The 16,119-nt window shown below is 54.6% G+C and overlaps 1 protein-coding gene across 1 annotated transcript in view; it reads right to left on the bottom strand.

Annotated features, from left to right (window-relative positions):
• Nucleotides 1-354: 354 nt before the first annotated feature.
• Nucleotides 355-16,119, bottom strand: part of LOC123369177 — a 29,078-nt gene continuing 13,313 nt past the window's right edge. Inside the window, exons 4-10 of the mRNA XM_045014538.1 lie at nucleotides 15,843-15,959; nucleotides 15,345-15,539; nucleotides 12,902-14,110; nucleotides 8,379-8,726; nucleotides 6,580-6,885; nucleotides 5,300-5,650; nucleotides 355-1,149 (exon numbers count right to left, since the gene is read on the bottom strand). Of these exons, the coding sequence (XP_044870473.1) occupies nucleotides 752-1,149; nucleotides 5,300-5,650; nucleotides 6,580-6,885; nucleotides 8,379-8,726; nucleotides 12,902-14,110; nucleotides 15,345-15,539; nucleotides 15,843-15,959 (2,924 nt within the window). The 3' untranslated portion in view covers nucleotides 355-751. The remainder of the gene's footprint in view (nucleotides 1,150-5,299; nucleotides 5,651-6,579; nucleotides 6,886-8,378; nucleotides 8,727-12,901; nucleotides 14,111-15,344; nucleotides 15,540-15,842; nucleotides 15,960-16,119) is intronic.

Below are 16,119 nucleotides of genomic sequence, written 5' to 3'. Positions count from 1 at the left end.
CCGCAGCTCCCAGCACCTGTGGGACAGGCGGGCACCAGTAGCGTATCTGGTGGGATTCAGCGGAAGCAGCTGCTTCCCCTCAGGCCGGCAGGCACGGAAGCGGCGCCTGTCGGCTGCACAGCTGGAGAAGCTGCAGGCCGGCGCAGAAGCGCAGGAGGGAAGGTAAGCGGGGGGGGGGGGGAGGGGTTCCAGTCTGGGGGCGTGGCCACAGGGAGAGCCAAGGGGGGGTGCCTTTTTTATGTTTTGTGCTCTCCATAAGCTGAAAACCTGGCTACGCCACTGGCGGGCGCATCACACCCAGCCCAGGGGACACCGACTGACAGGACACGGGGACTTGCTAAGCATTTGATTTATTCACCTGAGCATGAGCCCCACAGTCAGACTAGGGCAGTGTGATGGAGACAGCTGCCAGGAGGGGCAGCCCAGAGCCCCAGCCACCCACACCCATCGCCTGAGCGAGCAGACCCCAGGCCAGCTCCAGCCCAGGGCAGGGCCCCGTGTCAGACACAGGGAGACCGGAGCCAGTGAGCGATGGCAGCAGGCAGCTGTGGCCACAGGGCCTGGGCAGCTGGTGCAGCGTGGTCTCTGCTGTTCCCTCGGAGCTGCCTGGAGAGACACCTGCTGTCCCATATGCCCCAGGTTCTTCCACCTGCTCGGCCCTCTCTGCATCTCCCCGGCGTGTGGCACTGGCCGCAGCCTCTGGATCTGGGCCCCAGCTGGTGGGGCACTGACCACAGCATCTGGTGCCACTTTAGTCACTGGGGTGGCACTGGCAACCATCTCCCTTCTCATTGCTTCCTGGTGCAGCGCTGCCTGGGCCATCCTCCGCCAGATTGCCAGTTGCTCCCTTATTGGCTGCATTGTCTCCCGCCCGCTCCTTCACCGACATGTCGCTGGTTGTGTCCTCGGCGGCTGCGTTGTCTCCCGCCCGCTCCTTCGCCAACACGTCGCTGCTTGTGTCCTCGGCTGCTGTGTTGTCTCCCGCCTGGCCCTTGGCTGACGCGTCGCTGCTTGTGTCCTTGTCGGCTGCGTTGTCTCCCGCCCGCTCCTTTGCCGACGCGTCGCTGCTTGTGTCCTCGGCGGCTGTGTTGTCTCCCGCCTGGCCCTTGGCTGACGCGTCGCTGGTTGTGCCCTTGGATGGTTTGATTTCTGAACATAAGAACAGCCGTACTGGGTCAGATCAAAGGTCCATCTAGCCCAGTATCTGTCGACCGACAGTGGCCAATGCCAGGTGCCCCAGAAGGAGTGAATCTAACAGGCAATGATCAAGTGATCTCTCTCCTACCATCCATCTCCATCCTCTGATGAACAGAGGCTAGGGACACCATTCTTACCCATCCTGGCTAATAGCCATTTATGGACTTAGCCACCATGAATTTATCCAGTCCCCTTTTAAACCCTGTTATAGTCCTAGCCTTCACAACCTCCTCAGGCAAGGAGTTCCACAAGTTGACTGTGCGTTGCGTGAAGAACTTCCTTTGATTTGTTTTAAACCTGCTGCCTATTAATTTCATTTGGTGACCCCTAGTTCTTGTATTATGGGAATAAGTAAATAACTTTTCCTTATCCACTTTCTCAACATCACTCATGATTTTATAGACCTCTATCATGTCCCCCCTTAGTCTCATCTTTTCCAAGCTGAAGAGTCCTAGCCTCTTTAATCTTTCCTCGTATGGGACCCTTTCTAAACCCCTAATCATTTTAGTTGCTCTTCTTTGAACCTTTTCTAGTGCCAGTATATCTTTTTTTGAGGTGAGGAGACCACATCTGTACACAGTATTCGAGATGTGGGCGTACCATGGATTTCTATAAGGGCAATAATATATTCTCAGTCTTATTCTCTATCCCCTTTTTAATGATTCCTAACATCCTGTTTGCTTTTTTGACCGCCTCTGCACGCTGCGTGGACACCTTCAGAGAACTATCCACGATGACTCCAAGATCTTTTTCCTGACTCGTTGTAGCTAAATTAGCCCCCATCATATTGTATGTATAGTTGGGGTTATTTTTTCCAATGTGCATTACTTTACATTTATCCACCTTAAATTTCATTTGCCATTTTGTTGCCCAATCACTTAGTTTTGTGAGATCTTTTTGAAGTTCTTCACAATCTGCTTTGGTCTTAACTATCTTGAGCAGTTTAGTGTCATCTGCAAACTTTGCCACCTCACTGTTTACCCCTTTCTCCAGATCATTTATGAATAAGTTGAACAGGACTGGTCCTAAGACTGACCCTTGGGGAACACCACTAGTTACCCCTCTCCATTTTGGGAATTTACCATTAATTCCTACCCTTTGTTCCCTGTCCTTTAACCAGTTCTCAATCCATGAAAGGATCTTCCCTCTTATCCCATGACAGCTTAATTTACGTAAGAGCCTTTGGTGAGGGACCTTGTCAAAGGCTTTCTGGAAATCTAAGTACACTATGTCCACCGGATCCCCCTTGTCCACATGTTTGTTGACCCCTTCAAAGAACTCTAATAGATTAGTAAGATACGATTTCCCTTTACAGAAACCATGTTGACTATTGCTCAACAGTTTGTTTTTCTATGTGTCTGACAATTTTATTCTTAACTATTGTTTCAACTAATTTGCCCGGTACTGACGTTAGACTTACCAGTCTGTAATTGCCGGGATCACCTCTAGAGCCCTTTTTAAATATTGGCGTTACATTAGCTAACTTCCAGTCATTGGGTACTGAAGCTGATTTAAAGGACAGGTTACAAACCTTAGTTAATAGTTCTGCAACTTCACATTTGAGTTCTTTCAGAACTCTTGGGTGAATGCTATCTGGTCCCGGTGACTTGTTAATGTTGAGTTTATCAATTAATTCCAAAACCTCCTCTAGTGACACTTCAATCTGTGACAGTTCCTCAGATTTGTCACCTACAAAAGCCAGCTCGGGTTTGGGAATCTCCCTAACATCCTCAGCCGTGAAGACTGAAGCAAAGAATCCATTTAGTTTCTCCGCAATGACTTTATCGTCTTTAAGCGCTCCTTTTGAATTTTGATCATCAAGGGGCCCCACTGGTTGTTTAGCAGGCTTCCTGCTTTTGATGTACTTAAAAAACATTTTGTTATTACCTTTGGAGTTTTTGGCTAGCCGTTCTTCAAACTCCTCTTTGGCTTTTCTTATTACACTCTTGCATTTAAGTTGGCAGTGTTTGTGCTCCTTTCTATTTGCCTCACTAGGATTTGACTTCCACTTTTTAAAGGAAGTATTTTTATCTCTCACTGCTCTTTTACATGGTTGTTAAGCCACGGTGGCTCTTTTTTAGTTCTTTTACTGTTTTTCTTAATTTGGGGTATACATTGAAGTTGGGCCTCTATTATGGTGTCTTTAAAAAGGGCCCACGCAACTTGCAGGGATTTCACTTTAGTCACTGTACCTTTTAACTTTTGTCTAACTAACCCCCTCATTTTTGTATAGTTCCCCCTTTTGAAATTAAAGGCCACAGTGTTGGGCAGTTGAGATGTTCTTCCCACCACAGGGATGTTGAATGCTATTGTATTATGGTCACTATTTCCAAGCGGTCCTGCTATAGTTACCTCTTGGACCAGCTCCTGCGCTCCACTCAGGATTAAATCTAGAGTTGCCTCTCCCCTAGTGGGTTCCCGTACCAGCTGCTCCATGAAGCAGTCATTTAAAGTATTGAGAAATTTTATCTCTGCATTTCGTCCTGAAGTGAAATGTTCCCAGTCAATATGGGGATAATTGAAATCCCCCACTATTATTGGGTTCTTAATTTTGATAGCCTCTCTAATTTCCCTTAGCATTTCATCATCACTATTACTGTCCTGGTCAGGTGAATTCTGCAGAATCTGTGTGTCATAGAATCATAAAATCACAGAACTGGAAGGGACCTCAGAGGTCATCAAGTCCAGCCCCGGCACTCATGGCAGGACAAGCACCATCTAGGACATCCCTGACAGGTGTTTGTCCAACCTGCTCTTACACATCTCCAATGATGGAGATCCCACAACCTCCCTGGGCAATTTATTCCAGTGCTTAACCACTCTGACAGTTAGGAAGTTTTTCCTACTGTCCAACCTAAGCTGCCCTTGCTGCAATTTAAGCCCATTGCTTCTTGTCCTGTCCTCAGAGGTTAAGAAGAACAATTCTTCTCTCACCTCCTTGTAACCTTTTATGTACTTGAAAACTGTAATCACATCCCCCCTCAGTCATCTTTTCTCCAGACCAACCAAACTCTTCTCTGGACTCTCTCCAATTTGTCCACATCCTTCCTGAACTGTGAAGAATCCCTTCTCCAGTGACATGTGGCAGGGATGGGCTGTTCTGGGAATGGCAGCTCTGTGCTGCGGTGTGCTCAGGACGCCTGTTTCCCAAAGAGGTTAGTCAGGTGGAGGCCTGGCCCCTATGGATGCATCTTCACAGTGAGCGACAGCCCGTCTCAGCGCCGGGTCGACCGAGACAGGCTCACACTACAGCATTAACAGTAGCTGTGTAGATGCAGCTCGGGCTCCGGAGCCGAGGGAGGTGGGTGAGCCTCAGAGCTGGAGCTGCAGTCAGAGCCTGGTGTCTACACAGCTATTTTTGGTGCTGTGGGGTGAGTCTGTCAACCTGGGCTCTGAGCCGCGCTGCTGGGGGCTGTGCAGACGTCCCCTAAGTGTGAGATTCACCTGTCTCATACTCCAGGTGTTTATCCAGCACCCAGCGCTCTCCAATTGGCTTCCTGACCCCTGCAGCACGTGGGCTCTCTGGGTACAGGCTCTGCCATGAATGGCCCTGTTTGCAAAGTCAGGGGCAGATTCGCTGCCCTGTTCCTCATTGTGGGATCTTGGCCCCTCGACCACAGACAGGCCCCTCCAGCAGCTCAGCTTCCCTTCTAAAGGCATCAGCCACTGACAGGGGTTCGGGGCGTTGGTGCTCCCCCTCGGGTCTGCAGGCAGCCTGTTCCTTCCTGACCACGGGTCCCAGCTGCGGCTGACTGACCAGAATGAGTGCAGGGCTCCCTAGCCCTGAAAATACGCTGACAACAGCAGCTTCAGCCACGTTAGCGAGAGCCACCACCGACCTAGATAAGGGATGAGGCTGCGCTCAGGTTTACACAGCTCTGAAGGGACCTGGTGCTCCAGGTCCACAGCTGCAGAGCTGGGAAGTGACTCCTGTCTGAGTGCCTAGTGCCGGGGCCTATCGGGTGCAGTCCATACACACACGATGAGGCCTGTAACCTGGCTGGTCCTTGGACAAGGCCTTGCACAGGCAAACACAGAATGAAACACCCCAGTGAAGAGCCTTTGGGGCTGCAGGGCAGGAAATTCAGAGTTGCCGACTGACCTGTAACCTCCAGGACTCGGGTGCGTTTCTCTATTGGCAGATTAAATAGAGCAACGTGTCCCACCCGGCAGACGTACTCGGCCCCCTGGTCTCTCTGCACCGAGGGGGTGAAGCTGAGTCTCATCTCCTGCTGGAAGCTTTTCCCGTCCTGTGTGTGGGGAGCTCCGGGCTGGATTCTATACTCGGCAGAGTCCTGCAGAAAAAAAAAAGTGTCCTTGCGCTTCTGGAGCCAGGCCACACTCAGCGCCCCAGGGAAATGCCCCGTCATGCGGCAGCTCAGGGTGATTTCCTCCCCCGCCGTCACTGACTCGGGCAGGGAGATTTCCGACACCTCCGGGGGCCGCAGGAAATCTGGGGAATGAAACATCCAGAGACAGTTACAGGCCCCGCAAGGGGGAGACGGGGCCTGGTGGGGGCTGCTCCCCCCTCCCTTCAGACAGGAGAGATCTGACCCCTCAGTGGGGCTGGTGCCCCATAAAATCACCCCCGTGTGTGACACTGTTACACCCCGACCCATCGGCATCTCCAGCCGGAAAGGGGGACGAGGGATATTAGCTCCCAAAGCTCCTTCATCCCTCAGGGACCCGTGGGGGGGCAGCAATTCCTGCTCATTCCCCGTCCGACCCCAGGGAGACCCCCGGTGACAAAGTGGGACTGTTCTTAATGTTCTGTCTGAATACTGTGTGGGTGCCTCAGTTTCCCCTATGCAGATCTTAGGTTTCTAGGTGGGGGGGATCAGGGGGTGTGATTGTTGCAGAGCCCAAGTGGGCCCCTGTGATATTATCTCCACAGAGAATGCACAGAGGTGCTGGAGACAGAGAGACAGAGAGATCAGCCCAGAGGAGATGGGGCTGGAGAGTTTCAGTTTGGGTCTGGCTGGGGACGAGGAGTGAAGGGCAGACGTGGGGGTCTGGCTCACTGCCCCCCAGAATGGACCCGGCCAAGGGGTCCGGTTCGCGGTACCTACAAGCTCTGTGTTAGACCCTGTTCCTGTCATCGAATAAACCTCTGTGTTACTGGCTGGCTGAGAGTCACGTCTGACTGCGCAGTGGGGGGGGCAGGACCCTGTGGCCCCCCAGGACCCCGCCTGGGCGGACTCGCTGGGGGAAGCGCACCGGGGGGGCAGAGGAGGCTGAATGCTCCCAGGAGAGACCCAGGAGGTGAAGCCGTGGGAGCTTCTTGCCCTGCAGACAGGCTGCTCCGAGGGAGAGGAGGCTCCCAGAGTCCTGCCTGGCTTGGTGGGGAGCAGTTCCAGAGCATTGCCCGTGACACCCCCTCACCTGTGTCTCTGATCTCTCTCTTGATCGGGGTATCTCGGGAGTTTTGCTGAACAGACACTCGGACTCTCAGCTCCGGACGGGTGATTTGTTGACTGGGGAGTCTCCAGACGCTGGTAGCACTGAACGTGAGATCCGGGTTCTCGCTGTAGTCGGTTGGTTCAGACTTTTCCCAAGTTTTCCCATCACAGCTCCACTGGATCCGGTGAATCCCCCCAGGGTAAAAGTTCTGGATCTGGATGGCAAACAGAACCTCATCCCGGGGCTCCCAGTGCGGTGACACCTGGATCTGTGACACTTCTGGCTGGGCTGGGGGGAAACAGCAGGAGCATTAGGCTATGTCTACACTACAGCCTATGTTGGCAAAACTTATGGCGCTCGAGGATGTGACTATCCCCCACTCCCAAGCAATGTAAGTTACACTTACATAAGGATTTGTGTTCACAGCACTATGGTGGTGAGAGAGCTTCTCTGCTCACAGAGGTGGGGTTTTTTGCTCTCTCCCATCGGCATAGAGCATCCTGACCCAACATGTCGCCGCGGTAGGTACAGCTGTGCCGCTGCAGCGCTTTAGGTACAGACCTACCCTTAGTGAGAGCAGGGCTTGGTTAGTCTGGAGAAAAGGTGACTACGGGGGAGAGCTGATAAGTCTTCAGATCTGACAGGCACTGTACTAAAGACAGTGACTGATTGTTCTCCATGGCCACTGACAGCAGGACAAGCAATAAGAGGCTTCATATACAGCCAGGGAGGTTTAGGTTCAATATCAGGAAACAGTTTCTAGCTCTGCAGGGAGTCAGCCTGGAACAGGTGTCCAGGGGAGGCCCCGTCACTGGAGGTTTTGAGAACAGGTTGGACAAACACCCATCAGGGATGGTCTAGGTCAATGGTTTTCAATCTTTTTTCATTTGTGGACCCCTAAAACATTGTGACTGGAGGTGCGGACCCCTTTGGAAATCGTACACAGTCTGCGGCATGGACCACGGGTTGAAAACCACTGATCTAGGGTTACTTGGCCCTGCCCCAGCACGGGGCTAGACCAGATGGCCTCTGGGGGTCCCTTCCAGCCTGACATTTCCATGATTCCAGGAGCTTCTCAATGCAGCAGTTGTGAGAATTTTTTAACATCGGCAGAACAAAATATTTTTCCTAAACTTGTTCATTGAAACAGCTGGAGCATTTTAGCTGAAACTTCCCCCCTTTTTCCTCCCAGAAAAAAAGGAGCCTGAGGCAGACATCCAGCCTGGGACATTTCCACCTCAACAGTTAAAGTTTGGCAATGTTACAAACAATTGAAAACAGTCTTCTAATGGAAAGTGTCGGGCAACTGTAGCTCTGGGAAGTCTCACCACCTGTGCCTAAAATTATTTGGACAGCACCCAGGAGTGTCCTGGGGTCTCTCGATGCAGAGAAAAGACATGGCCACTTCTTTGAGGCGCTCCCCACCTATCAACCATTCGGTTGTTTCACATGGATTGTTCCCCCTCGGAGTGACTTTGCCCGTGCTGGCAGAACCCCACCTGAGATGGGGCACTTGCAGTTTGTCCTTTGCTGACCTGCTGGAGACCTCCTGCACATCAATTCTCTCCAGACCTGACCACCCTCTTTCCCCAGCACTAACCTGCAAGCAGCCAATGGGAAAGTCCCCAAACATTCCAGGAACTGCCCCAAGAAATGGCCAGAGGAGGCTCAGCCCAAAGCGACGCTTCCTCTGGACGCTCCAAGTGCCTGAGGACAGAGACCTCCTCAGCCACAACCACCCCAGCGTCAGCGCGGCGCTGCCCGGCCCCGCTCGCTCGTACCTCGCAGCTCCAGCGGCCCTGTGGATTTTTCTTCTGGCTCCTGCAGGGTTTGATGTTTCACAGAACACAGGTACTCTGCCCCGTCGTCCTCGGGCAGCACGGGGGTGAAGTGGAGCTGGGACGTCACGCTGTAGGATTTCCCGTCTGAGGCGGCTGTGGGGTCTGGGGTGACAATCTTGTGGGTGTCCGGGTTGTCCCGGAACTCTGTCTCTCCTGTTCCCTGTCGGTACCAGGTCACACTCAGCTCCTTGGGGTAGAACCTGGATATGTAGCAGCTCAGTGTGACCTGCTTCCCGGGGGCCAGGACCTGCGGCTGGGAGATCTCGCCCAGAACTGGAGCCTGTGGGACTAGAACGTGTGGAAATTGCACGTCATAGTTACAGCACCTGGAGATCTGACACACGCCCCCATCACCATCTGGTCTGACCTGGCCCCGTGTCCCCAGCAGCCTCTGCCAGGCCCTCCCCATACCCAGCGAGAGCTCCCCTGAGCGACCCCTGTGACACCCACAGCCTCAGGGGTGCTGGGGTTACTGGGGAGAGGGCTCAGGAGTCAGTGTGGGGCCACAACTGCCCTGCTGCTGGGGGTGAGGTGAGCGGCAGTAGGCTGTTATCCTCTATGTGGATCAGGCACTACAGGGGGGATTGACACAGGCGCTGACTTTTTTTTTTTTCCTCTCCCAGTGGATGCTCCACCTCCACTCCGCCCTGAGGCTCCACTCTCGCTCCATGTCTTCCCCCAAGGCCCCACCCTCACTCTGCCTCTTCCCACCCCTGCACCACCCCCTCTCAGAGGCCCTGCCCCCACTCTGCCCCCTCCCCCAAGGACCCCCCCTGCAAGCCGGGCACTTGTTCCTCTCTGCCTCACCCGAGCGCCTCCTGCCAGGCAGTCGCTTCTCCACTGCCCCCCCTCCCCAGGAGGCAGCCAAACAGCTGATTGGTGGCCTGCCCCAGAGTACCCCCATTTTTTCCCAGGGGTTCTGGAGCCCCGACGCACCAGAGTCGGGGCCTAGGGGGACGAGACACACAGCACGGCAGTGAGTGTCACAGCGACCTGCTGACAGCAGAGGAAGGGGAGACATGGAACTCTGGGTTTCAATGTAGGGTCTGCAGAGGAGCATTATCTAGTGGTTGCAGACGCTTCTGCTCCTGTCTCCCAGTGCCTCCCTCTCTGACCCCGTCTCACACCCTAAGAACATAAGAACATAAGAAAGGCCGTACCGGGTCAGACCAAAGGTCCATCTAGCCCAGTATCTGTCTACCGACAGTGGCCAATGCCAGGTGCCCCTGAGGGAGTGAACCTAACAGGCAATGATCAAGTGATCTCTCTCCTGCCATCCATCTCCACCCTCTGACAAACAGAGGCTAGGGACACCATTCCTTACCCATCCTGGCTAATAGCCATTAATGGACTTAACCTCCATGAATTTATCCAGTCCCCTTTTAAACATTGTTATAGTCCTAGCCTTCACAACCTCCTCAGGTAAGGAGTTCCACAAGTTGACTGTGCGCTGCGTGAAGAAGAACTTCCTTTGATTTGTTTTAAACCTGCTGCCTATTAATTTCATTTGGTGACCCCTAGTTCTTGTATTATGGGAATAAGTAAATAACTTTTCCTTATCCACTTTCTCAACATCACTCATGATTTTATAGACCTCTATCATGTCCCCCCTTAGTCTTCTCTTTTCCAAACTGAAGAGTCCTAGCCTCTTTAATCTTTCCTCATATGGGACCCTCTCTAAACCCCTAATCATTTTAGTTGCTCTTTTCTGAACCTTTTCTAGTGCTAGAATATCTTTTTTGAGGTGAGGAGACCACATCTGTACACAGTATTCGAGATGTGGGCGTACCATGGATTTATATAAGGGCAATAATATATTCTCAGTCTTATTCTCTATCCCCTTTTTAATGATTCCTAACATCCTGTTTGCTTTTTTGACCACCTCTGCACGCTGCGTGGACATCTTTAGAGAACTATCCACGATAACTCCAAGATCTTTTTCCTGACTTGTAGCTAAATTAGCCCCCATCATGTTGTATGTATAGTTGGGGTTATTTTTTCCAACGTGCATTACTTTACATTTATCCACATTAAATTTCATTTGCCATTTTGTTGCCCAATCGCTTAGTTTTGTGAGATCTTTTTGAAGTTCTTCACAATCTGCTTTGGTCTTAACTATCTTGAGTAGTTTAGTATCATCTGCAAACTTTGCCACCTCACTGTTTACCCCTTTCTCCAGATCATTTATGAATAAATTGAATAGGATTGGTCCTAGGACTGACCCTTGGGGAACACCACTAGTTACCCCTCTCCATTCTGAGAATTTACCATTAATTCCTACCCTTTGTTCCCTGTCCTTTAACCAGTTCTCAATCCATGAAAGGACCTTTCCTTTTATCCCATGACAGCTTAATTTACGTAAGAGCCTTTGGTGAGGGACCTTGTCAAAGGCTTTCTGGAAATCTAAGTACACTATGTCCACCGGATCCCCCTTGTCCACATGTTTGTTGACCCCTTCAAAGAACTCTAATAGATTAGTAAGACACGATTTCCCTTTACAGAAACCATGTTGACTATTGCTCAAGAGTTTATGTTTTTCTATGTGTCTGACAATTTTATTCTTTACTATTGTTTCAACTAATTTGCCCGGTACCGACGTTAGACTTACCGGTCTGTAATTGCCGGGATCACCCCTAGAGCCCTTTTTAAATATTGGCGTTACATTAGCTAACTTCCAGTCACTGGGTACCGAAGCCGATTTAAAGGACAGGTTACAAACCTTAGTTAATAGTTCCGCAACTTCACATTTGAGTTCTTTCAGAACTCTTGGGTGAATGCCATCTGGTCCCGGTGACTTGTTAATGTTGAGTTTATCAATTAATTCCAAAACCTCCTCTAGTGACACTTCAATCTGTGACAGTTCCTCAGATTTGTCACCTACAAAAGCCAGCTCGGGTTTGGGAATCTCCCTAACATCCTCAGCCGTGAAGACTGAAGCAAAGAATCCATTTAGTTTCTCCGCAATGACTTTATCATCTTTAAGCGCTCCTTTTGAATTTTGATCATCAAGGGGCCCCACTGGTTGTTTAGCAGCTTCCTGCTTCTGATGTACTTAAAAAACATTTTGTTATTACCTTTGGAGTTTTTGGCTAGCCGTTCTTCAAACTCCTCTTTGGCTTTTCTTATTACACTCTTGCACTTAAGTTGGCAGTGTTTGTGCTCCTTTCTATTTGCCTCACTAGGATTTGACTTCCACTTTTTAAAGGAAGTCTTTTTATCTCTCACTGCTTCTTTTACATGGTTGTTAAGCCACGGTGGCTCTTTTTTAGTTCTTTTACTGTTTTTCTTAATTTGGGGCATACATTGAAGTTGGGCCTCTATTATGGTGTCTTTAAAAAGGGCCCATGCAACTTGCAGGGATTTCACTTTAGTCACTGTACCTTTTAACTTTTGTCTAACTAACCCCCTCATTTTTGTATAGTTCCCCCTTTTGAAATTAAATGCCACACTGTTGGGCAGTTGAGATGTTCTTCCCACCACAGGGATGTTGAATGCTATTGTATTATGGTCACTATTTCCAAGCGGTCCTGCTACAGTTACCTCTTGGACCAGCTCCTGCGCTCCACTCAGGATTAAATCTAGAGTTGCCTCTCCCCTTGTGGGTTCCCGTACCAGCTGCTCCATGAAGCAGTCATTTAAAGTATCGAGAAATTTTATCTCTGCATTTCATCCTGAAGTGAAATGTTCCCAGTCAATATGGGGATAATTGAAATCCCCCACTATTATTGGGTTCTTAATTTTGATAGCCTCTCTAATTTCCCTTAGCATTCCCTACTCTCAGTTCCTGTGTCCAATGGGAGCACAGAGCAATCGCAGCTCAGCCTAGCCCCAGGCACGCTCAGAGAGCTCAGGGTGGTGGAGCATGCCTGGTGCGGAGAGCTCAGCTGCTAAACTCTGGCATGCTTCTCCTGAGCACGTGTCACTGGTGATGGCAGAGGTGCACAGCGAGGCTAAATTTGGACCAATTTTCACACGGTGGCAAAAGCTAATTCTGCCCCTAGTAACCCCCCTGTCAAATTTCCAGTTTGGCAAAGTTACAAGCAACCAAAAACAGGTGCTTACAATGGAACGTGTCCGGCACCTGTAGCTCTAGGACCTGCCAACACCTGCACCTAACGTTATTTGAACAGCACCAGGAATGTCCTGGCTACGGGTCTCTCAATGCTGATGAAAGACATGGACACGGCCCCTCCTTTGAGGAGCTGCCCAGCTGTCGCTGGGTTACCATGTGGTTGTTTCACACGGATCGTGCCCCCTCGGCACAGAGTGACTCTGCCCAGGCAGGCAGAACCCCACCAGAGACGGGGCACTTGCAGTTCTGCCCTTCGCTGACCAGCTGGAGGCCTCCTGGGAACGTCTCACAGAGCTCCCAGCACCTGGCCCTGGTGGGCTGCACGTTGAACAATGTTCAGTTGACATGGGCCCCTTCCCTCCCATGTTACCCTCACCCCACTCACTGTTACCTCCGGCCTCTCCCTGGGCATCTTCCTCCTGTGCGGGATCCGGCACCGTGTTTGCAGCTGCTTCGGCCAGGCTGCCGGGCGCCCCCTGATCCTCTGTGCTGGGCTGGCTGCCGGGCGCCCCCTGATCCTCTGTGCTGGGCTGGCTGCCGGGCGCCCCCTGATCCTCTGTGCTGGGCTGGCTGCCGGGCGCCCCCTGATCCTCTGTGCTGGGCTGGCTGCCGGGCGCCCCCTGATCCTCTGTGCTGGGCTGGCTGCCGGGCACCCCCTGATCCCCTGTGCTGGGCTGGCTGGTGGGCACCCCCTGATCCTCTGTGCTGGGCTGGCTGCCGGGCACCCCCTGATCCCCTGTGCTGCGCTGGCTGGTGGGCACCCCCTGATCCCCTGTGCTGGGCTGGCTGGTGGGCACCCCCTGATCCCCTGTGCTGGGCTGGCTGCCGGGCGCCCCCTGATCCCCTGTGCTGGGCTGGCTGCCGGGCGCCCCCTGATCCCCTGTGCTGGGCTGGCTGCCGGGCGCCCCCTGATCCTCTGTGCTGGGCTGGCTGCCGGGCGCCCCCTGATCCCCTGTGCTGGGCCGGCTGGTGGGCGCCCCCTGATCCCCTGTGCTGGGCTGGCTGGTGGGCACCCCCTGATCCCCTGTGCTGGGCTGGCTGGTGGGCACCCCCTGATCCCCTGTGCTGGGCTGGCTGCCGGGCACCCCCTGATCCCCTGTGCTGGGCTGGCTGGTGGGCGCCCCCTGATCCTCTGTGCTGGGCTGGCTGGTGGGCACCCCCTGATCCCCTGTGCTGGGCTGGCTGCCGGGCACCCCCTGATCCCCTGTGCTGGGCTGGCTGGTGGGCGCCCCCTGATCCTCTGTGCTGGGCTGGCTGCCGGGCACCCCCTGATCCCCTGTGCTGGGCTGGCTGGTGGGCACCCCCTGATCCCCTGTGCTGGGCTGGCTGGTGGGCAGCATCGCCTTCCGACTGTGCTGGCTCAGGTCCGTCTCTCCCTCCTCCTCCCCAGCCGCGCTGGGCTGGGCTGGGAATGCCACCTCTGCCGCCGGCTGTGCCTGTGGGGAGGCTGCCCCCACTCGCTCCTCATCCCGGCCTCCCAGCTCCCCCAATGGCTCTGTGTTCGGGGATGGCCCCTCTGCCTCTGGGGCTCCCTGCGTGATGCAGGAGGACACCCCTGTGCCCACATCAGATGCTTTTGATCCAGAAGAATTGGAACCTGCTGGAAAACAAACCAAGCCGGGGTGGAGGGAGGGGGGAGTCACCGAGGGACCCCCCGGGTCAGTTCCTTTGGCAGAACCAGAGCCCCCAGGGCTACCCTGAGCCTGGGGGGCCATAGGCTGCCCCAGCCCTGCCTGGGAACAAGGGGTTAATTCAGGTCCCGGAGCCTCTGCCCAGTTCATCCATCCAGTCTCCTGATATTTAGGCCCAGACCCTCACCAGCCCTGGCGTCCACTGCGAGAACTGAAATGGTTTTAAGCCAGTTCCTGATTCTGGGGTGGCTGTACCTATTGGGTTCCCGGGAAACAATGCTAAAGGATCTCCCCCACCCCAAGCCTAAGGGGAGGATCCACAGGACCTGGGGGGGATGTAACTATTGGGTTTCTGGGGGGGGGGGTAGCGGGGTGAGTACCTGCTCCTGCCCTGAGGGGCTTGGAACAGCCCAGGAGGGGGCTGGGGCTGGGGCAAGAAGCCGGGGCTGATTGGGGGAAGCAGGCTCAGCTGGGGCCATGCCCCAGTCAGGCCCAGCTGGCCCCTTTAAGAGGCAGCGAGCCAGGAGCCCAGACAGTCTCCCTCTGCTTGTACAGGGAGAACAGCCGCTGCAGGGACCTAAGCAAGACACCCAGAGTGGGGAAGGGCCAGAGGAGCTGGGAGCTCCGGCCTGGAAAGCCCCAGGCTGTGGCCTGACTACAGGCCGAGTAGGCGCAGGGTTGTGGTGAGGCAGCAGGTCCGCACCCCTTTGCCGGTGATGAGTGGCTGATGCTGCAGCCTGCCCCAGGGAACAGGGGCTGGATGGAGGCTGGGCAGTAGCCAAGACTGAGGCTAAGTGGGGATAGTGGGTGGGGGTTCCCCTGGGAGGGGGAGACCCAGAGCTGTGGGGCACTGCCAGGGGGCAGCATCCAGTTAAAGGGGCACCGGGATCCTGGGAGGGACACGGGGCCCAGCAGTGGCGGCGAGACACCGGCCTGGAGAGGGCACTCCGGAGGCTGGATGCTAATTCCCGAGGACGACCAGCAGGAGGTGCCGCCAGCTGAGTCTGCACATGCTTACAGGGGGCCTGACTCACGCTCGAGCCGGGGGGCTGGTGGATACGGCTGACCCCATGTGACCCCCTCAGCCCCCCATGTAGTGACCCCCCCATCCTCCCACCGTGGGATCCACAGGCACCCGCAGCGGAAGGAGACGGACCCCCTAGCGTGACCCCTATGGAGTCGCTCTCCCCCCCTGCCCCTCACCTGTGCCCTGCGCCCCGTCCTGCTCCTGTGTCTCGCTCTGCTCCCGGCCCTGAGCAGGTAACAGCGGCTGCTGCTCAGACCCGTCCCCGGCGTCGCTGGCCCCGTCAGTCCCCAGCCCCACCGTGTCCTCGCCGCGCGTCTGGTCGCTGCGCCCAGCTGGGGCCTCGGGGGGCGTCTCCACTGCGCTGGGAGGCCCTAGACAGAGACAAGGAGACAGACGGGGTCAGAGCGACACGCGGGGTCAGTGTGGGGGGGTCTGGGAGACGCGTCCGGCCGGAGCTCGGGGCCGGGAACGGCGGATCCCTGAGAGCAGGAGGGTGAAACCTCTCCTGGGGATGGGCCCTGCTGCAGGGGGCTCAGTCTGTAGAGAGACCCCCAACCCTGCAGCCCCTGGGGTGTCCCTGGCTGTGCCCCTGTCCCCTCAAACTCCCCGGACTCTCTGCTCCCGCTGGGGCCACACAGACCCCCTCTCTGGCCAATGGCACCGTCCCCCGTTACCTTCCTGCCTCTTCCTCCGGCAGTAAATGGCTATGGCAGCCGCAGCTCCCCCTGCGACCAGGATCCCCAGGGTCGCCCCGATCGCGGCGCTGGTGTGATCCGCTCCTGTCCTTGGGACTAGGAAAGAAAAGTCAGATCCAGCTCATGGCGCTGCCCGCAGCCGGCAACTGGTTCCCCGTAGCAAGGGGACACTGGGGGCTCTTTGGCCGGGCTGGGCCGTGCCCCCAGCCTGCCAGGGCCGTTTGCTGTGCTGAAGATGGAGACTCCATCCGCTGGG

This window comes from Mauremys mutica, chromosome 4 (genome assembly GCF_020497125.1).
Source record: "Mauremys mutica isolate MM-2020 ecotype Southern chromosome 4, ASM2049712v1, whole genome shotgun sequence".
NCBI lineage: Eukaryota > Metazoa > Chordata > Testudines > Geoemydidae > Mauremys > Mauremys mutica.
Note: the sequence above shows the minus strand (reverse complement) of the source record. Positions and strands in the feature narration are given on the sequence as shown.